Source organism: Chrysochloris asiatica, unplaced genomic scaffold (assembly GCF_000296735.1).
Source record: "Chrysochloris asiatica unplaced genomic scaffold, ChrAsi1.0 scaffold00087, whole genome shotgun sequence".
Lineage (NCBI taxonomy): Eukaryota > Metazoa > Chordata > Mammalia > Afrosoricida > Chrysochloridae > Chrysochloris > Chrysochloris asiatica.
In genome coordinates this window covers 7059980-7081577 of record NW_006408605.1, presented here as the reverse complement: position 1 = coordinate 7081577, position 21598 = coordinate 7059980, and the positions used below count along the sequence as shown (strand labels likewise).

General features: G+C 44.4%; 3 protein-coding genes across 4 annotated transcripts in view; 1 reads left to right on the top strand and 2 right to left on the bottom strand.

The window, feature by feature from the left end:
- Positions 1-5398: 5398 nt before the first annotated feature.
- Positions 5399-15486, bottom strand: FAM53C (family with sequence similarity 53, member C). 2 transcript variants are annotated; one of them, XM_006866117.1, is made up of 5 exons: positions 15227-15486; positions 11666-11895; positions 11231-11288; positions 6841-7625; positions 5399-5669 (listed from the first exon to the last, which is right to left on the bottom strand). In XM_006866117.1, the coding sequence occupies exons 2-5, from the start codon at positions 11741-11743 to the stop codon at positions 5412-5414; spliced, it is 1179 nt and encodes a 392-aa protein (XP_006866179.1). In that variant the 5' UTR covers positions 11744-11895; positions 15227-15486; the 3' UTR covers positions 5399-5411. The 2 variants fall into 2 exon arrangements, with proteins under 2 accessions (XP_006866179.1, XP_006866180.1); XM_006866118.1 differs by lacking the exon at positions 15227-15486 and adding an exon at positions 14772-14813 and having other exon boundaries at positions 5412-5669.
- LOC102827532 (oocyte-specific histone RNA stem-loop-binding protein 2-like) lies at positions 13219-19723 on the bottom strand. The gene is made up of 6 exons (XM_006866221.1): positions 19683-19723; positions 19476-19580; positions 18484-18636; positions 18263-18371; positions 13829-13919; positions 13219-13286 (listed from the first exon to the last, which is right to left on the bottom strand). Exons 1-6 carry the CDS (start codon positions 19721-19723, stop codon positions 13219-13221), a joined length of 567 nt encoding a protein of 188 aa, XP_006866283.1.
- CDC25C (cell division cycle 25C) overlaps positions 14956-21598 on the top strand; it is a 40497-nt gene continuing 33854 nt past the window's right edge. The window contains exons 1-2 of the mRNA XM_006866220.1: positions 14956-15110; positions 19091-19112. The gene's annotated coding sequence lies outside the window, so the exon portion shown is untranslated. The remainder of the gene's footprint in view (positions 15111-19090; positions 19113-21598) is intronic.

Sequence of the window (21598 nt, the reverse complement as noted above, 5' to 3'; positions counted from 1 at the left end):
CATTGTTAAGCGCCATGGAGTCAGTTCTGACTCATAGTGACCCCATATACAATAGTATAAAATACTTTCTGTTCCTGCACAATCCTTACAATTGTTGTTTGAGTCCATTGTTGCTGCCACATTCTATAATGCATTGGTTCCTCTCCCATTGGCCAATGTGTTACATCAGTTGGATAAGATGATACTTTCTAATGGCTGAAGGCCAATGGGCCAACATTTTGGTTTTTACCTTAAACCCATGGAACCTCCCCTTCATAGTCTGCCAATGTTAGTAATTCCAGGTGTTTTTCAACTTTAATTTTAGGGGAAATGGAAAGAGACCAGTAGTAAAGGAATTCTCTACCCTGGGCCAGTAGCATCACATCTTACCAAAGAACAGTAGGGCTAGGAGAAAAGAATGTATTTTCTACTTGAAATTATCTGGTACAGATGTAGGAGATTGATAGTTTCTGCTGAGTTACTAGAAAAGGAAAGATGCTGACATTTTTAGCTAGATTACCATGGTGGGACTGTCACAACCACTAAGCAGAGGAACTCTAACTTTGGTAATGTCAACAAGACCTAGTACAATTTCCATGGTTTCATGGATGCAGACTTGAGTACATATGAAAGCAAATACAAACTAGAAAGATAAAGAAACTACTAAATCCCCATGATTATTACTCCTAAAGTGACCACTCTTTCATTATTTGTGGGCAGTAACTGTTTCTTACTTCAAGACTTCTGTAACTGCCAAGTTATCTCCTGTTCAAAACCTTTCTATACCTTTGACTTACTTTGACATTAATAAAAGTGCAAAATTTTTAGGGAAGTCTTTCTAGAACTAACCAAGGAAACATTTACTTAAGACTTGTTCTCTCCCTGTTCCTTGGAACTTCTATCTCCTACCCAACTGAGGACTGACTCAGAATGTTTGTGTAGGGTAAGAGACCCCTCTTAAAAGTGCAAACTGTAGTTTGTACGAGGGGGACAAAGGTGAAGCCATACAAGACCTAGCTGCCTTGCAGCTTTCCTTACAAAATTTGGGATTTTCTCGCAAATAGAGTTCTAGCTACCTCCCAGTGTCCAAAGCTAGCTTCTCCCAGCATCAGAGAATGTGCCTAAACTCAGGGATGGGAGGGCCAAAGGTGGGAAAATTCATTCAACAAATATGCTGGCACTTTTCATGTGCCCGAATCTTTTCAGTGTTGAGGACTGAAGTTTACCTTAAGGACAGAATGGTAAAAATCCCTGCCCTCATGGAGTTTACATCCATTCCTATACTAGCAGGACCTCAGGAATATAAAATAAAACTATACTCGGTCTTACAAAATAATCACAGTAAAAAACTCCAACAAAGCAATTTTAAAAAAATGGAAAGGCAGGGGTGGGGAACACTTCAGATGCTCAAACTTTGCCCCTGTTCTAGTAATAGGTGAAATGAACACAATTCTAAGCATCTCCAACCATAAACCACTGCCCTCCACCCCACAAAAACAAAACAAAACACAAAACTCTTGTTTTCAGGGCAAGTGACAACTCCCACTGTTTCCTGGATATATTTTTGCCCCTGAAAGGTTCCTATATTAACCAGGTAGTCAAGCCAATTCTTGTCCTCCTGCACCCTTCATTGGTATTCAATGATGAGTGCCCCCAGTTTGAAGCAGGAAACTGGGAAGTAGGCTAAGCAACTTGACTCTTCTTGCCTCCTAGCAAGTCCACACGACAACCTGCCTGGATCTCTAAGCAACTACACTTCACCCACACACTTTGGAAGAATGCTAACATAGGGAGAAGAAAAAGTGGAATAAGAAAGGTCTAAAGAATGAGAGAGAGAGAGCCACTCAGCTTCTTTCAGTAAACAAACAGTCCAATTAAAGCATTAGGGGGAAAGAAAAAAACAACCAAAAACCTTCTTCTAGGACAAAAGAAAAGCTCTGCTGCTAGAATAGTTTTCTAATAGCAGTATTTTTAGGATGGAGAAATTACCTAGATCTTTGAATCTGAATTCTGATGATGAAATCTCCATCTTACCAGGACCAATATGAATACCCTCAATGAAAGACATTCCTGGTTGTCTCTTACCTTGCCTTTTCCTCATCTCCCAAAACCTACAAACTAATCTAGATAACTTCTTGACTGAACCATGAAGCATTTCTCAGGGAGTTGTAATGTATATTAATACTCAACTTCAACATGCTTGAAGTGAAAATGACAGAAGTGAAGAGTTGATGGGTATAAGTATCGGGGAAACAGTCAACCAGACTGCCAGAAATAACCAAGGCCTCAATAGAAGTTAAGGGAGCACTGGTAATTCTATAGGTTAGGCATTAGGCTGATAACTGCAAAGTCAGTCAGTGTCTCAAAACTACCAGCTTCACCATGGAAGAAAGGAGGCTGCTCCCGTAAAGATTTATGTAGGGTCACTGAGTCAGAATCAACTTGATGGCAGTGGGTTTTTATAAAAGCCTGGATCATTGGATATGATTTGCAGTAGACAACAACATGAAGGGCCTAGGGACCAGCTGCTGCCTTCCAAGAGCTAAGACTTAGTCATGTTCTAGAGGAAGGGGCTGGAAGCATTAGGTGGCATTTCCCCTGCTTCCTCTTGCCTTTCTTTGTGGGGAAGGGAAGAAGACACTGTTGTACACATGGTTGCTTGGGAAAATGGGTTATTCTAATAAAACTTTATTTTTTCAAACACAGCCACAGAGGCAGGACCTCATGTTTAACACACACAGACTTATGGATATTTTTTTTTTTAATATAAAACAAAGTTTACGAAATTTTTTTTTTCACTTTTTGTATTTGTAATCCCATTAGCACAGGGACTTTGGCAGCAGGTGGGAGTGAAGGGCAGCTGGAGCTGCCACTGGGCAGTCACCGGGCACAGGAGGAGAGCACCAGCCTGGGAGTGGCTTCACTCACACACGCAGGAATACTCACCTACTGGTCAGCCACACCACACACACAGCACAAATGCAGATGGCTACCCAGCGTCAACCACAGTCCTGTAGAGGTGTGCTCCACTCTGGGTAAGCCCAATATGTGAAAATCCAAAGAGTCAAAACAGCTAAAGTAGAGGGAAGTTGCTTGCTTTACAAAAGAAGCAATTGTAGGCTGCTTTTCAATGGTCAGCAATCCAAATGCATTGAAAAATAGCATTTGGTTTATTACACAGAACTGTTGGAACAGATCTATTGTGTAAAGCAAAATGAACCACTTCTTGAAAAGGTTTGTCCCAGGGCCACAGGTGCTTAGACTAGGAAGCAAGATGATAGTTCTAGCCAGTTTAACTTTCCAGCCAAAGTTATGGAATTCAACTACCATATCTGTAGACTTTCTCCCCTAAGGAGCATACCTTAGGGCTTTAGGGAAGGTAGGGCGGAGACAGGATTATTGACCTCACTTTTTTAGCTTAGGGTCTACAGAAACCCCACTAGCATTGCCAGTGGCCTGATGGAAGCTGGCACAGCCAATCTGTAGCACAGAGCCCAGGGATGCAGCTGCCCCAGGAGGAAAAGCTGGCACCAGGGAAATTATGGCCTGTATCATGGCCTGGCAAGAGAGAAAAGTTGGGAGGGATGAAACCAAGGACGGTCAATTCCTAGGCTCAGTTTCTCTAGAGTCTCCAAGTAGTTTTCTTAGCCCCTCACCTCCCCAAAAACCTGGTGGCCCACTGGTAATGCGTGGTAGCTAGCAAGAGAAGGACCCTGGAAGGATAGAGCCTCTGAATGCCAAATGTTCAAGAAGACAATGGCTACCTCTCTTTTGAAGTGCAGGCAAGGAGGCAAGGGCCTCATTGATGCTCTTATTTGACATGTGGGAGGCCCAGAAAACATCACCTCCACAAGAAGAAAATACATAGATCTTGGTCTTTTCCTCTAACAGAAGGAACTTGGGTCCTATGACACCCTGGAAATTGAAAGGAAAATGGCCCTTCTTCTAATAAACAGGAAAGGCAGGTCCAATTTGGTCCTGCAGAATCTAACCAAAGCTGGACAAAAGCCTCACAAGCCTCAGTACGTATTTCCACTGGTGCCAGCCCTACGATGATATCTGCAGCCCTTAAGCCCATTACTGTGTCCACTGAGACCTGCTACCCTGGCTCAAGTTGTGGGTGAGAAACTCAAAACAAAGAAATTTAATCTAACAACAACAATAACAACAAACTCTCAACTGATCCTCATAGCCTTTGCTTTACACATCCTCAGCCAATTCCTTAGTGAGCCCCAACCTCCCTGTGGTCTCTTAGGGCCAATTAGAGGCAAAGAAACATTTCCTGGCAGGAGTGGAAGACAAGCAAACTAGTAAATGCCGACATTCATTTCTCAAGCAGGTCAGAAAAGAGGTTGGACTAGATCTTACAAGAATAGGTTTCCTTAAAGTCTGCTTCCAATAGGCAGTGCTGAGGTGGGCTCACACATGCCTACAGGGCCTGAATACCTGATCTACTGCATGTCTGTCCTCATGGTTCCTGGGGACCAATAGAGGGCCTTCCTTCCTTATTTCTGACCTTAAAGGTCAGAGGGTGAGGGCAGAAAGGTCCCTTCAGTGAAAAGGAGAAGTGAGAGATGGAGCCCTTCGAAACTGTTTCACTTGTCCACATGTGCTTGCACCTACTTAGACAGCAAGAGAGGATGTAGTCTAGGCAATCTGATAAAAAAAAGGCCAGTTCAGAATAAATGTGGAGATGTCCCTCCTGCCCCCCAATACAAGATCAACCTAGTGGGAGGGGGCAGAGGTGAGGAAAAGTCCATTGGCTGAGGTCAAAGAATTTAGGAGGTCCAAAAAGTCCTTTGCAGAGTCAGTGGTTCTTCAGGATTACAAGCCTGGCTCCAGAGTTATTTAGAAAAAAAGAAAACTTGGTGCCTCTCATGTCCTTGACCAAGCCTATTGTCCCCTGAAAACTCAGAATCCTGGGATGTCCCAATGCTCTGCTGTTACGGAGCAAATGCCCTCCTTCCCTAAGGCTATGCAAACACACCATTACTTGAACACACTCCCATGCACACACACATTCTCACACAATTTCTCCAAGGAGGCTGACTGAACCCCCCACCCTGGCCAAATTCTAAGACACAAATGCCCTTTGAAGCAAAGGGGCTAGTGAAATTCCCCGAGCTGGGGTCAGCAGACCCCTTCCTTCCCTGCCCATTGCTCTCTCGTTGGCAGGGATACTCACACTCAGGGCCGCATGGGAAGGGTCTGCTCTGGGGTTGTCCCTCCCTCCACCAGCTCCGTTTATCTTGTCCCGGCCAGTCTCTTGGCTTGGTCGAGCTTCCTGGAGCGAGAAGATTTCCGGCTGCCCTGAGTCAGAGCCCTCCATTCACCCCCGTTCCCAGGCTGGGCCCCCAGCCCTGGGGCCTCGACACTTGTTAGTAGCCATAAGAGAGTCAGTCTGTGTGGCCCCAAGAAGTAGCCTCTCAGTTTTAGTTCTCCTCAATCAGATTCAAGTCCAGGTCCCCAAAGTCCTGCTGGCACAGTGTCCGTTTGCTTAGAGCCTGCCGCCCCCACCGCACGGCTCCCTCCTCCTCCTCTTCGCTTTCACTCAGCACCTGGGAGGAACCCCCAACGGGGCTACAGGAAGCAGAGAGGGGTGGGGGGCTACAGGCCATGAACCATGGTGGAGAAACGCTGCTGCCTTCCTGGGCTGTATCTTGGAGACAGAGACCTCCTGAGTATGGTTTCTGTCAAACAAACAACAAAGTTAACAAGGCAAACAAAGATACTAATCTGCCCAGTGCATTGCAATCCAAGTATCATAAAAAGTCCCTTCTGGTAACCCTTGACAGCAGAAGCCTTAAACTTTAGGGTGAGATTTGTGAATTCCCTGGAAAAGTTAGTGAACATGTACATGTCTCTTAGGAAAGAGTCCAAGTTTCCAATGGGCTCAAGATTAGTAGCTTGTTTTTTTTTAAATGTTTGATTGTGAATTATGTGATAAGTCTACATGGGAAAACATTAGTTTTACAATCATCCTATTGTATACAGTTTTATCGCCATGGTTATAATCCCCTCCATGCATCATCAATCAACCAAATGGTATACCCTACAAGCCTGTCCCCTGGTCATCAGGACACAGCCCCTCTCCGTCTCTGGGTCTAAAGTCCCCAGCTACTCCATCTCTCCACGTCATCGTCTCTGCCTTAGTAGCAGCTTGTTTTATATGCTCTATGTGGACAGGATGTTGTCTAGTTGTCTCACTACTAAGTTCCAAGCATCTGAGTCGGCAATGACTTGATGGCAGTGGATTCTTAGTCAGAAGCTGGTACATAGTAGGTATCCAATAATTATTTACTGAATTGTTGGAAGCCAATATGAATAAATAAATACATTTTCAATGAGGTTTGTGACCCAGTAGTCTAGATGAAAGAATGTCAAAAAAGGGAGCACATTCATACAACAACTGCATTCATAGGGGAAAATCAAAAACATTTGTTGAATAGATGAATGATGTAGCAGCCTAGCTTGCTTATGCTTACAGACCCATACAAAGCAGTGAAGAGCAAGTGCCAAAACCAGTCTTGGTGGGGGGAGGGTGTGGGGAAGGGGGCGCCACTGAGCATGGGACTTTTGCGGCTTATGCCTTTCTTCCAAGAGGAGGGAAAGTACCACTAGAAGGGACCCTGGTGTCGCTACTGGAAGGTTTAACAAGGATATCACCCTAGTTGCTCACAGAACACAAATCTTTCAGTGCTGAAACCAGGATGATAGGTCACCCTAGCAAAAGCTCAGACAGAAAAGAACTCCCGGAAATGTCCTACCAAGAAGACCTGGAGCTAGGGGACAACTTAAGAACAGGACCAGACCAGAGTTCTCCAACTGCCATCTAAGCTCCCCTAGTCACACCGCACCCACCTGATTCATCTTGTCAAAATCCAAGGAAGGTCGCAGCCGCCTAGAGTCCTCCTCGTGGCGCCGCTTGACTCCAGCTTTGCGGGCATCTAGATCACAAGGCTGTGAGCGGCTCCGGGGAAGGTTACGGAGGCCTCGAGGTCTCCAGGGTAGCTCTGGGGAGGATGCTGGAGAGCTCCGGGCAGAGGGCAGAAAGCGGCTTGCCTGTGGGCCCAGGCTGGGGGACAGGGAGAAGCGACGATGGGGTGGGCAAGGTGACAAGGATTCAGCATCACTCTCCCAAGAGCCACTTTGTGGGGAGGCAGCACAGGGTCGAGAGGAATCTTGGGCTAGGGCAAGGCTAAAGAAAGGGGGACTGTAGGGTCTGTGGACTGGAGCACATTGAGAAGAGGCACTGGGAGCTTGGAGGAACCTGAGGCTGGAGACCCGCTTTGGGGGGCTCTGGTGAGGCACCTGCGGCCCACCCCCTCCCCCACTGCCCCTGTGCTTGATGGGAGTCCACAGCTTGGAGGGGGCGGGCCGCCACACTGGCTGCCAGCGAGACAGGTCCACGGGCACTGAGAGTGAGCGGCAGTGCCTTTTGGATGGAGGGGTGGGGGTCACAGGGAGTTTCTCTGGGTCTGGAGGCTCAGGGCTTAGGACTTGGGGGAGGGGCGGCTCCTGTGGGGAGGTTCCCAGGCTGGGTAGTCTGAGGTGCAGGCTCAAGCCTGAGGGGTGGTAGCTGAGGTTGAGGCTGTCCGGGAACTCGGCACAGGAACAGTGGGGCAGGCCCCTCCAGGAAGCACCTTCTGGAAGGCATTCATAATAACAATATTAATGATCAAAAAAACACAAACCACAAATGACTGTCACTGACTCAATTCTGACTCATAGTGACCCTGTATAGCTAACACTATTCACGAGCTTACCATGAGATGAGTTACACATTACATTGAACACTTTATGTAGGCAATCTCACTTATTCTTTCCCAAAACTTTCTGAGGTTGGTACTAATATTATCTCCATTTTTATAGACGACAAAAATCCAGTAACTACTTGCCTAAGATTATATAGCAAACAAATGACCAAAGCAGGATTCTAACCTAAGGGACCATCAAGGCCTGATCTCTTTATTACTATGCTATACATTGTTGTTAAGTGCCGTCAAGATGGTTCCAACCCATAGCAACCCTGTAAAGGGTTTCTGAGGAGCCGCTGGTGAGTTTGAACCGCCGACCTTGCAGTTCAAACAGTTTTGCAGTCTGGCTCATTAACCCACAGTACCATACCAGGACTCCCATTTCCATTATGAGAAACCACCTAAAATCTAAAATATACTCCAAATATACTCCTTCACTAAAGCATAAAATGAGTCCAGCAAAAGACACGTGCTCAACTAGTCCAATGGAGCAACGGAGCAGGTGAACATCAGTCACCATGACTCTGAGGCCAGAAGAACTAGCTTGTGCCTGGCTACCTCTTACAGCTACTCAAAAAGGGATAGCATTAGAAGGTCCAGGTAAGAGTGGCAGAAAATGTGGAACAAAACTAAAAATTATAAAATAATAAATAAAAGATTGGGCTAACTGGTCAGAAAAAAGACTAGAGCAACTCAAGAATATGGCTTTGAACACCATTTACGTCTGGAACGGAACTCACTCTCATTTCACTGCCTAATTTTCAGTCAAGCAGTAGATATGTACAACAACACTAGTAGGGTAATCTCACCATGGAATCATTCAAGACCAAAAGGGAAATATTTACTTAAGGACAAAGTTGAGAAAGGATGGAAAGGAGGATGGAATGGAAATAGGAACCACAGGGAGGAAGTAGGTAACTGTTGTTGCATGGAGAGGACTGCAATCATTGAAATGCTGATCTGGTCTGTAACCTTCACTCAATTTATAATAAAAAGTTGAAACAAAACCAAAAAGAGACACATGTATGTTTTATGCTCTGTTCATTCCTTACCCCACTCTACCCATCCCTACTCTGTAAATCCGCCCACCCTCTACTCTGGGTTCTAAAAAGCAGGACTATAATCTCCTTAACTTCCTTTTTTTAACTTTTTATTGTGAATCGAGTGAAGGTTTACAGAGAAGATCATCAGTTTTACATTCAACTAATCATATACTTTGCTTCATTACATGGTTGCAATCCCCTCCATGCACCAACAGTTAACAGCATTTACCTCTATTCACTTTAACCACTGCATTCCTCCCCTGTGTCTCCTGCCACCCTCATCTTTCCTCTGCCAACCTCCCTCCAGTTGTATATTGCCTGCCCCGTCACCCATGTCAACGCGTGTCCACCCTCTAGTGCATGTATCATTTCCTCCTCCTCCAGAAACCACCAGATTGCTTCTTTTATCCCTTGGCTCCCTTTTCTTCCCATGTGTCAACTGCACCAAGATATAAGTAAGGAGCTGCCAAGATGTAATCAAGCAGGTAAGACATCACTTTTACTTTTAAGGAGGACAAATGGGGTAGGAAAAGGCCTTTGAAGGAGGGACCTATGCCTTGGAAACCCTAAGACTTTATGCCGCCTATGTTCCTTTGGGGCTAGCCACCCACACACATTGATTCCTTTTCCTTAGGCTCTCTGTTAAATTCATACAGAATGGGGAGAATGAGGGAGGGGAAACTGACTAAAAAGAATGGTCTTCACTGCATTCTAATCAAAACTGTGACTTTAGGGAGACAGCTACAGAAGGGACAAAAAAGCATACTATGACCTCTGGCTAGCCAGCTGGAATCTACAGGGCTGAATATTTGGAGCAACTGACAAGTATATGAAGTTAAGACTAGATGATACAGAAAACTCATATTTGACTTTATGTGACCAACTGCTCTCCCGACTACTAATCTCCATGAGAACAGGAACCATGCGTCTATTGTGTAGTTATAGTATAGTACAAAAGTTGGATGGTGGAAAAGAAAGACCATAGAAGAAGTGATGCATTTGAGCTATAGTGTTGGAGGAGAATATTAAAAGTACCCTGGACTGCCAAAAGAACAAACCTATCTATGTTGTAAGAAGTACAGCCAGAATGCTCCTTGGAAGCCAGGATGGCCACACTTCATCTCTTATACTTCAGACATATTGTCAGAAGGCCTGGAAAAGGATATCACGTTTGGTAAAATGGAGGGTCAGAGAAAAAGAGGAAGACCCCCAACAAGATGGATTGGCATAGTGGCAGCAGCGATGGGTTCAAATGTAGCAAAAATTATAAGGTTGGCCCAGGACTCGGCAGTGTTTCATTCTATGGTGCATAGGGTCACTGTGAGTCGGTACTGACTAAATGGCACCTAACTATAACACCTTGCATGCAGCAAATAGTTCATAAATAGGAGGCAGAGGTTCAATGAATATAACTCTGTTAATTCATTTCCCTTGCTAGATATTCCCAAAAATAAAATAAAATGCAGAATGACCTGGCAGCACGAATTAGAGAGTTCTGGTTGTTCACTTTATCTAAATGTATCCACAAACACAGATCAGATCCATTGATTAATTCATACTCTGGGAATTAATACCTCAGACAGATTTTCACATAGGCAAAATGACACATATAATAAGGTTATTCACCTAAGTTTCATATGTCATAATAAAAGATTGGAAACAAACAAAATGAACATCAACAGGAAATCAGTTAAACTGCAATAAATAGATCTGTACTGTGTAATTATAAACAGCTATTAAAAAAACATTCAATGTACTCATTTGAATGATATCCTAACTATATGAGAGGTAAGTTTATGCACTACAAGGGGACTTTAGAAAGTCCATAGAAAAGAGGAATTAAAAGATAATGCAATTTTTCCGTGAACTCTTGAACACTCCTCATATATTACTTCTATGTGTGTAAGTGCTGGTGTGGCACTGTAGGATAAGCACTGGACTGCTAACCACAAGGTCAGCAATTCAAACCCACCAGCTGCTCCTTGGAAACCCTACATAGGGTTGCTAACAGCACTTAACAATAACAAGTGGGTATAAGAAATTCTGGGTATTTAAGAAACTAATAACATGAGTTACTTCAGGGAGATGATGGAAGCTGGATTAATAGGTGGCAAGAGTAGAAGAGCAACATTTCTCTATATTTATTATTTTTTTAAATAATAAAATTTAAAAATTAAAAAAAAAGAAATTCAAAAATTTCTTAACCATCCTCTTCAAAAAAGATTAGACTATGAAAGTCCCCACAAGGTTACAATAAGAGTAAACTAAACAGATAACTAGCGTCCTGGGACACTAAAAGAGAGACAAGTGTTAATCTTGGAAGGTGTCCCTTGCAACAAAGTTTTATATGTAGATAGACCAGCTATCCCTAGTCCCTGGAAGAACTGTGTGGATGCTGGCATAAGTGTACGTATACACACACACACACACACACACACCATTATGCCTTACCAGACACAAGCTGGAAAGGGTTCCCACAGTTGGAGATGTCTGCATGATCAGGCAAAGGCTAAGAGAGAGAGAATATCTATAATCATTCGAGTTCAGGATATACTGACAGATTTCCATGAAGCCCTCTTCAGCTCATCCTTGAACTGTGTGGGCTGTAGGGATGTGAGGGACTCCTAAGTGTTCTTGTCCTCTTGTCTTCCCAAAATTAGTCAGTAAAACGATCCACATTTCCAATATCTCAATACCCTTCTCCACCCAAGTTTTAGTGTCCCTTCTCTGTCAGTGGAACAATCCCTGCCCCCTTCTTTTTGAGCCAGGTTTTGAGCTCTTCCATGATTCATACAGACAGGACAAGGGTAAAGAAGTAGCAACAAACAGCCTCAGAAAAAAGGAGGGGGGTGGGGTCGTGGAGAAGCAGGAAGACTGGTCTTTTACCAGACTGATGCTGAAGCGTGTGCATTTCAGCTCATCCAGAGTCTGCTTCTGTAGCTGCTCAGTGATCAGGGTTATCATGATTCTCCCCAGGATTTGACTTGCACACTTTGGAGCAAATGATGGATGTCTTCCCTGTCGTTCTTCCAGACCTCACTCGTGAGACGTCTTCTGCCACTGCAGCACCATTCTAGCACCATTGGGACTTCCCTCTCCAGTCATGCCTGCTGAGTCTGCCAATTACAGAGGGACCAGCCCCAAGTGATATTAGAGATGTACCTGGTCCAAAGATGGAAAATGCATGGCACACATACCACAGCACCCTACGCCTCCGGCAGACATTATTAATTGATCACAACTCTTTCCTTCTAAGCCTAAACACAGTCTTAGAAATATAATCTCAGAAACATTCTGAACATGGCACTCCATATAGCAAGTAAAGTGACCTGCAGTTGACTAGCAAGTTGAAACTTACTTGCCATTCTTAACCTGGTTCATGCTCAGTTGAAGACTACCCAGAACCCCAGATCAGAAAACAGCTGAAAAGAAGGGAATGCCCAAATGGTTATTCTGCTTCTGATTAACCTAATATTTTCTTTATCGTCCCAGTCAGAGTCAGAAGAGAAAAGAAGTACCCTCCTAAACTAGGGAAGTATTAATGGTAGAGAGGAGTGGCGCTTGTAGGAATGACTTTCCACTTCAGACCAATCAGAATAAACAGTGTTTTATGTCCTCCTGAGCAGCTAACATACTATTGTTTTCCAACGAACACTGTATATTTTCTGGTAAAATGGGATGAGACTAAAGGACTGCTATCAGATTAATTTCCATTACATTTCAACTCTATAGAAATTAAAAACAACAAGAACAACTCCTCTGTGATTTCATTCTACTAAGTTTTTAGTTCGATCTAACTCAAAGACCATGAATACAATTAATCAAGACTGTCTCAGGACCAACTTCTGGTAAAAGCAAACCAACTCATCAAAGAAAAGGCTTCAAGACCACAGTTGCCTGAGAAGCCATGCTCAAGGGAAACTGGGAGGTTAATCTAGTGTCCTAATAGTTTTGTTCTGCCCATTCCCAATAGTGACCAGCAGGCAGACAGCTCACCAGAGGGTGCATGTTGTATTCGCTGGTAGAGAGAACAAAGAATCAAGAAATCTAAATTTTAATTCAACTTCCTGTGATAGTTTTGTCAAACTACTTAACCTTCCTTGGCCTCAAATTACCCATAGGTAAAACGGGCAGAATAATCTTAAACTGTTAACAGGAAGGATATGATATAAAATGTGAAAAAATTGTACAAAAAAACATACCATCTGGCCTGTACAAATCAGGAGTCCACATAGGCTGCCGTTTCTCACCCCTCCTGTTTGTTACTCTACAAAGCCTCAGGATGCCAGAAGCGATGATATCATTAAGATGAAGACAGCAATGGAGTCTATCTCTCTGGCTGCGTACCAACAGAAGCCCAAGAGGGCTCTTCTATGACCTTGGGGGCAAAGAACTCTCTACTTTTGCAAAAAATAAATAAATAAAAGAGAGAATCATCTTTATTCCATTCCCACTTCAGGAGGACACAAGGAAGAGCACACGATCACATCTGAATGTACTTGGAGTTCTTTAGGAAAAAGGTGCTAGAGAAGTCAATCATCATTACAGTTAACTATCATTTTCATGCATAATTATTACACCACTCTGAACCAAGTCCTAGCTTCCTAAGAGCTCCCTTTAGTTGTTTCCCCTATGTTCTAATGGCAAAGCTAATACTTTTAACACTTCTGTTCTTGGTTTCTTAACTTTGCTCTGAAAGATCAAGCAGAGAAGGAACCTAACTGCAGACTTTTACCCCAGAGACCCCAGGCCTCAGGATGACTGACCAGCCATGAGCAGGGAATGAGGCAAACTCTTTTAAGCTTTTCATGAGGCATTTGGCCAAACAGCAAACTCCCAGCCCTCTCTGGAATCAAGGGAAGAGAGTGATTTTGTGTTTTCTGCATTTTAATTGTTGGGATATGGCCACACACGGCGGTAATTGGAACAATGCAACTACCACCACGCAACTGATACTCTCTGCCTGAGTTTCCTAAAACAGGCCAGGCTGAGAGGGGGAACAGAACGGAAGCCATAAGGAATCAAACCAAGACACAAAAGAAGGCAAACCAGCTCCACCAGGGGCCTCCTCTTTCTCAGGCACTGAAAAAGTATAAGAAGCCTTCTCTTGCCGCTTTCCTTCCCCTTCCATTTTGTGTATCTAAGGGGTAGAGACAGCCCTGAACGTTCACTAAACAAGTTAAAACTTCTTAGCTTAACAACTGGCACAGGGCTCAGCTCTTCACTGAGCAGCAGGCCTTTAGGCCCTTCCCACCAGGCCCAACTCAGTCCAGGCTTTCCCTCCTCTACCAGCCCCCCAAATCAAAGATCGGACCCGCACCCTGTCTCCCATACATGGAAGTAACCACTGACACTGGGGCCTCAAGGATGCTGATGTTGTGCTGAAACCTGGAGAACCTAGGATCAAGTCAAGCCTAGAGGGAGAATTACAAATCCCCTGGGGACCTTCCCCCCAGGTCCCACAGCCCCACACCTCTGGAGGAGACTAAAGAAAAACATGAAAGGCAGGGAGGTGTAGTTACAGGTAAGAGGGGACCTCTCCCTCCATATGGCTCTGGTGAGGATAGGGGTGACAAGTGGGGGTGCACCCTTCCCCCAACCCAGATGGAGAAGCAAAAGGCTAGGCCCCCTCCAATCTTCAACCTCTCCCTTTGCTGCCTCTGCTTGTCCCCGCGGGGTGGGGCATAGGGCGTCCGCTGGCCACTGAGGGGGCGCTAGGGCTCACTCAAGGGAGCTGTCGTTCTCCTGTTTTCACTCAAGCTTTCATCATCTGGTCGCAGGAAGCGAACTCAGGACGCAGAGGACGGCGAGGGTCTGGGACTTAGCACTCCGCCTCCCCTCCCCCACCGGGTCCCGTGGTCTCCCCGCGGAGATGGCCTACGAGGCCGGACCGCGAGGGCAGCCAGGTTGGGGGAGGGGAGAGAGGGAAGGAGGAGGGACGGTCGAAGTGCCCGCCCCAAGGCCCCAGCACCACCTGCCCTCCGCCACCTACCGCGGCTCCTCCAGCTCCTAGGGCCGCGGCCGGAGCAGCTCTGAGCGCTCCGTTCGCCCCACGGTGCCCTTAAAAGGCGCCGGCGCGAACCAACAGTCCCCTAAGGAGAGTGGGCGGACCGTACCGATTCGAAGAATTCTCCTGAGCTGCTGCGGGGGCCTGAGCCCTGCGTCGTTTCTCTCTCAAAGTCTTTCTCGGGTAACGCAGTCAGAAACCAGCTTAACGCTTTGATTCAGGGATAGGGGTGGCTTTCTCCCTATCGAGTCACCACCCCCCAAAATATCGCAGAAGGTGGACGTGCCCAGTTGGAGGCATATATTGAAACTCGTGGGGGCACCAGTGCCCCACTAAGGTAAACAAAGCCATGGCACCCGCCCTCCTATTCCTCATTAGTCCAAGTGCAGCTATTCATTTGGTTCGGACCGCGTAATAACATTAGCCAAGGCTGTTCTCACCTGTTCTTCTGTCCCGCTCTATACCGCTAACTCTATAAAGGAATCGCCCTACCCCTTTTCAGAGGATCCGTCCACGACGTGAAGACTGCTGGGAAGTGTAGTCCAAGCGCCGATTAGGGCCTGTTCTGAGTCCCTGGAGCCCCTCTTCTAGCTGCTGGATCGGCTTGAACCGTATAAACCCACCACTTATATCGGTTAAGGGGGGCGTTTCTACTTGGTTCTGTAATTAGCCCTAACCCAGAACACTTCCTAAAGATGAGGAGAGCCCAGGGTTATTCACTCCTTCTCCCTCTACCCCCCCCCATCAGGATGAGGTAATGGGATTGTGATTATGACATCATAGGCGGTTCAGTTGCTTGCGGGTCTGTAGGAGGGAGTATGAAGGGGTAAAGTGGTTACATCTGGATCACTTTTTTTTTTTTTTTTTAAGCCTGAGAAGGAGGGAGGAAACAAGCAGATGGGGAAAAGATGTTGACGGCACTACTTCCTCTTGAGGATGAGGAAAACCACCTTTTATTTAAGTTTCTACCATCTCTACTATCATCACCACCACCTCCCACCTCAGCTGAAATTTAAATCCTTTTAAGAGACTGAATGTAATCTCAAGTGAAGAAGTTGGAGAACAGTTAGATGGTTTGATAGTTTCTTATGTAAATTTGAGCATTAGCTAGCATCAAAGAAGGTCCAGATAGACCCGGAAAACAAACGGAAAAAGGAGAGGTTTTAAACAGCCTTCATGTTTTGATATCTTTATAGGGTAGTTTTAGTTTTTAATTGATTGGAAAGTGGTAGTGATGTAAGTAATCCTCGCTATTATACTTAAGTCCCCTGAAAGATGTTTTCTCTAAATATTTTGTGTCCCATTCAAGTGTAGGACAGGTAAATAGCTGTGATCAGCTAGAAAGTGGCAAGTGGTGAGATGATCCTCGCTGAGCCAGGGAAGGCAGGAGGCAGGAGCCAAGAAGTCAGCAAACTGAAAAAGAAGAGTAGAGGAAAAGTGAGGCACTTACAGGAAAGTAGGAGGGGGATTTACTTCACACTGCACATTTCCCTTTGGTGAAAAGGCAGCAGAGGCAGGACCGGTAGCAAAGAAGACATGGTTTTCAATAACAGTTTGTGAAGCACTTATTATGTGCTGGACACTGCTGGACACATAAATTCAATATATGTTCTTATTTTGGCTTAGAGTCACCAAATGAGGCTAAATATTTTCCTTATTCGACAGATGAAACAGCCCAAGAGGTAAAGTGAATGCCCAAGTTGTGGGCAAAAACATGAAAACAAAAATAAACCCACTGCTAACTATTTCAGAGTTTTGTATGCTGTAATCTTTTATGGAAGGAGCTCTGGTAGTGTAGTGGTTACGAATCTGGCTGCGAACCACAAGGTCAGCAGTTCGAAACTACCAGCTGTTCTGCGGGAGAAAGATGAGGCATTCTGCTTCCGTAAAAATTAACAGCCTCGGAAACCCTGTGCAGGGTTGCTATGAGTCGGAACCGACTCCACAGCACATAACAACAACAACAACAATCTTTTAAGGAAGGAGCTCTGGTAGCGTAGTGGTTACGAATAGGGCTGCTAACCCCAAGGTCGGCAGTTCGACACTACCAACTGTTCCACGGGAGAAAGATGAGGCTTTCTGCTCCAGTAAAGATTTACAGCCTTGGAAATCCTGTACTGGGTCGCTATGAGTCGGAACCGACTCCATGGCACATCCAACAACAACAACATCCCACTCATAGCGATTCTACATAAGATTTCCGAAGCTATAACTTTACAGAAAGCCTCATCTTTTTCCTTCAGAGCAGCTGGTGGGTTTGAACTGTTAGCCTTGTGGTTAAAGTCCAGTGTTTATCCTACAGAGCCACAAGGTCTTAAGTAGTGGGCAAAGACAGTATTAAAAATCAGTTCTGAGACTTTAAAGTCCTCACTCTGTAAAGCACTAAACTATATCCTCCCACACCCTTTTTAAGATTATTATCATCCATGATTACAAAGTTACATGAGTAAAAGAAGGTAAGTTAGCATTGGCTCTCTTGCAAAACATTGAAAGAAATTGAGACACTTTAAAAACACACAAAATTGCATATCAGATTCAGGCCTCATTTCAAAGGAAGGTTATACACTTTCAACAAATATAAAATAGCACTCAGTGTAGCCCAAAGCTCTGGTCTCATTAGTAACTATAGTTAAATCTCTTTGTTTTTATTAGGTGCCAAAGTCAATTTGACTCATAGTTACCCCATGTGACAGAATAGAACTGCTTGAGTTTTGTAGGCTGTAATCTTTTATGGAAGGAGCTCTGGTAGCGTAGTGGTTACAAGTCGGGCTGCCAACCTCAAGGCCAGCAGTTTGAAACTACCAGTGGTTTTGCAGGAGAAAGATGAGGCTTTCTGCTCCTGTAAAGATTTACAGCCTTGGAAACCCTGTGCCAGGGTCACTATGAGTCTGAACGGACTCCACGGGTACTTAACAACAAAAACAACAACAATATTTATGGAGTCCTGGTGTGGCACTATGGGATAGAGCACTGGACAGCATGGTTAGTTTGAACCAAATGATCGGCAGTTCAAACTCACCAGCCACTCCTTGAAACCTACTCATGGCATTTAACAACAACAACATTTTCTACAGAAGAGTCCTGGTGTGGCGCTTTAGGATAAGCACTGGACCACAAGGTCTGTTTGAACTGCAAGGTTGGCGGTTCAAAACCATCAGTCCTTGGAAACCCCCTATGCAGGGTCACTATTGAGTCAGAACTGACTGAACGGCACTTAACAATAATCTTTATAGATAGCTAGGCCTTTCTCCCATAGAACCACTGGGTAGGTTGAAAGGCCCAACCATTCAGTTAGCTGCCAAGTGCTTAACCATTGTGCCACCAGGGCTGTCTCTTAGTGCTCAAGTTTTAAAGTCATGTCTTGTATGTTTGCCTTTTGTTCTTTGGATGTACCTTGGCCATCATCTTAATGGTACATTTATGGGCTAGACTTTAGCTCTGACCCTGCTCCAGTGGGTTTCAGCAGAAGATGCTACCTGGTCTCCATCCCAATTCTCTGAAGGTTCCAGGGCCTGGAGCCAGTCATCCAGAAGGTTATCCAAAGGGGTGGAGTCCACTGGAGCAAAGAGATTTTCCATTTCCTGCCTGGGAAAGCAGCAGAGTGAGGAGAATATGCCTTTTATGCAGACCCTCCCTTTTCACATAGTTATAGGGAAACGTGGGGCTCAACTGAAGGAACTAGAAATAGTGAACACACCCTGGAGCTCTCTTGCCCTGCACAGGGCAGCTGGGTGGGTCCCAGGAATGTAGGGCTCTTCTCCACTGCCTGATCTGGGCATCCCAGGACCGACGGCTGTACCTCCTGTTCTTGTTTGGTGTTTGAGGGTGAAGGCCTGGCTGTCGCTGTGTCCTGGCAACAACAAATGTGGGTTAGGCTGAGGCAAGTGTGAAAGGGCCCCAGTGTAGCAGGGGCCACAACTCTCTACTTATCACAGTGAGCCAGGAACCTAGTTAGAAATTCCCTGAGATCACTGCTCTCAATGTAACAGAAAAATTTTATCTTCAAATTAAACATCAAACTTTCAACCTCCCGAATATTCTTTTTTCTGGAAAGGGTATATTAGATATATTCTTGGAAAACAAGAAAGACATAAAAAACATTTAACTTCCCTTTAAAATAAATTCTACCTTTTCATACATTCAATTTGTTCGAATGCAAGTAAACTTACATGTAATTAGGCAAGTATATATGCTGCAATTACCAAGTTGGGGGGGGTGATGAGATGATGGTAAAAATGGAAGGAAAACCACCTAATTAGGAAACAGATACAGCTTTAAAAGTTATCTGGAGGGGCAAGTGGGAGAGGAAAATAGGAGGTATTGCTTAATGGATACAGAATTTTTGTTAAGGATGATGAAAAAATTTGGAAATAGATAATGGTGATTATTGCATGTGGTGAATGTAATTAATGTTACATTAATTACAAACTTGTTGAAATAGTTTATTTAATCTATTTCAACACAATAAAAACAATTTTTTAAACTACTTGGTCCACTTGAAAAAAATATTCTTGGAAACATGAGGGCTAAATTGCAGGAAATGTAATCTTAGTAATTCTGCAACTTTGTGTTGTTGTTAAGTGCTATCATCCATGAGGACATTCACAACACTCCTAGTATTTTTCCACCCTCTGAACCAAAGCAACTTGGTTGACAACTTTGTAGTGACTACCCCACAACTCCACTCACTTGGGGACCTGCTGTAGAAAGCACCGGTAGCCAGGTGTGCGCTTGCCATAATCTATCTGCTTTTGGCGCCGATGCAGGACAACTTCATCTGTCTCTATCTCCCACCTGTGGGGAAGTACACAATGCCCCACAAAGTATGATTACAGTCACCAAAGCAGAGCCAATTCATCCCATACTCTGAATTCCCAGCCTGATTTTCAAACTCACCTGGCATGGCATGGCTCTGTGTTGACTCCCACACTCACCATCTCTATTTTGGAGGACAAGTATTCACACATATCTCTGGAGAAGCAGATTTTACAGATGAAGTAGGCATTAGGGTAAAAACCATCTGACTACAATGCTTCTCAGCTACCCCCACCTAGCTACGACCACCTACTACCACCTTCCTGACTGATTCAAGATAAAAGTGGCACTTTTAATTTACTGTTTCTCAAAGATGAAGATTGCATTTCTGACTTATAGCTTCTCAAAATGTGGTCTGCAAACCATCTAACCATCTACATTGGTAGCACCTGAGGGCCTTGATTATTACTGGGTCCCATTCTAGACGTATTGAAATCAGTACTTGAGGCTCCTGCATCTTCAAGAGCTTCCAAGGTTATTTTGAGGGCTTTGAACCAATTCATTCTAGTTTGACCCTTTACTGAGAATTTGCATTTCTATCCCAGATATATAGTAAGTCAGAATCTACATTTTTCCTCTAAGTGATTCTTAGAGATCCCCAAGCCTCATTTTATAAGAATCATATACATAAGAATTACTATCAGGGGAAACTTGTTTAAATGTAGATTGCGATACAGTATATCTAGGATAGAAATGCAAAATTTCAAGAGGAGGTCAAAGGAAATGAATCCATTCAAAGCCCTGGCTATTTTCAACATTAGGGCAAATTTCAAATATACACAGTAGTATGGAATAGCATAATGTCATTCTACTCCAAGTGTGATAGTCCCAAGATTAGTTGCATCAGCATCACTTAAGAGCTTTTGTTCTTAAGTGTCATCTAGTCAGTGCAACCTCAAGTGACTACATAGGGTTTCCTTGGAAACCCTATACAGGGTTGCTATGAGTCGGAACTGACTCAACAGCACTGAACAACAACAACAGGAGCAGCATTAGGTTTGAACCAGTGACCTTGCAGTTAGCTATGGTGCTGGTGGTGGTGTGTTGGTTCTGACTCACAGAGACCCTGTATAGGGTTTCCAAGGCTGTAAATCTTTATGGGAGCAGAAAGCCTCATTTTCCTCCTGTGGAGCGATTGGTAGATTGGAACTGCTGAACTTTCGGTTAGCAACCACATACATAACCACTATGCTACTAGGGTTCCTTAAGAGCTTGTTAGCAGACAGAATCTTGGGTCCCAATCAAGGTGGTTAGCATGCACCTTAAAACTTTGACAAGTACCAATATAATGGGCTTCATGTACCACTCACTCAACACTTTTGGCTAACCTTATTTAAATACATCACTTACCACCCTCCCATTATTGAAAAGCAGAGTTCCAAAATCATGAATTACAACATTACCTATTGTTGTGACCATATATGACAGGATATTGTTGTTGTAATGTGCTACCTAGTCGGTTCCGACTCGTAACGACCCTGTACAGGGTTTCCAAAGACCGGCTGGTGGGTTTGAACCACGGACCTTGTGGTTCAAACCGACCTTGTATCCAGTGTTTAGCCTACAGATACAACTGTCCAATAGTGTTTCCTACTAGGTATCTGATTGCCAGGTCTTTTTTCTTGCAGAGTGTCTGGTAAATTCAAACCCCGACTTTCAGCTTAACCATTGCGTCCCAGAGCTCCTTTAATAATAAGACAAATTTCCATAACAATACTCAACTCCTTTGAAATGTAAAGAAATTGAATTCCTTTGAAATGTAAAGAATTGTGCAAAGATAATTATTCAACTGCTCTTTCCCTACAAAATAATTTCCCTTTATCCGACATAACGTAGCGTCTAAGAGTTGCTGCCTCTATAAAGGGTCACTGAAACTTTTGGAAGGCGCCAGTGACGCTCTTCATAAACACACACACCTGTCTCTTTCCGACACCTGCCACGTCCGCGGCAAAAACTCCATCTCCAGTGGCTAGCTAGCAAAACTAGGAGAAGAAAGG

Coding starts and splice junctions, on each gene's coding strand:
- LOC102827532 (XM_006866221.1), bottom strand. CDS start 19,723: ATGGTGAGTGTGGGAGTCAACACAGAGCCATGCCATGCCAG. Junction 19,581..19,682: donor ACAGAGCCATGCCATGCCAG/GTGAGTTTGAAA, acceptor ACTTCCCCACAG/GTGGGAGATAGAGACAGATG. Junction 18,637..19,475: donor TTTCTACAGCAGGTCCCCAA/GTGAGTGGAGTT, acceptor TGTTGTTGCCAG/GACACAGCGACAGCCAGGCC.
- FAM53C (XM_006866117.1), bottom strand. CDS start 11,743: ATGATAACCCTGATCACTGAGCAGCTACAGAAGCAGACTCTGGATGAG. Junction 11,289..11,665: donor CACGCTTCAGCATCAGTCTG/GTAAAAGACCAG, acceptor TCTCTCTCTTAG/CCTTTGCCTGATCATGCAGA. Junction 7,626..11,230: donor CCCTTTCCAGCTTGTGTCTG/GTAAGGCATAAT, acceptor AATGCCTTCCAG/AAGGTGCTTCCTGGAGGGGC.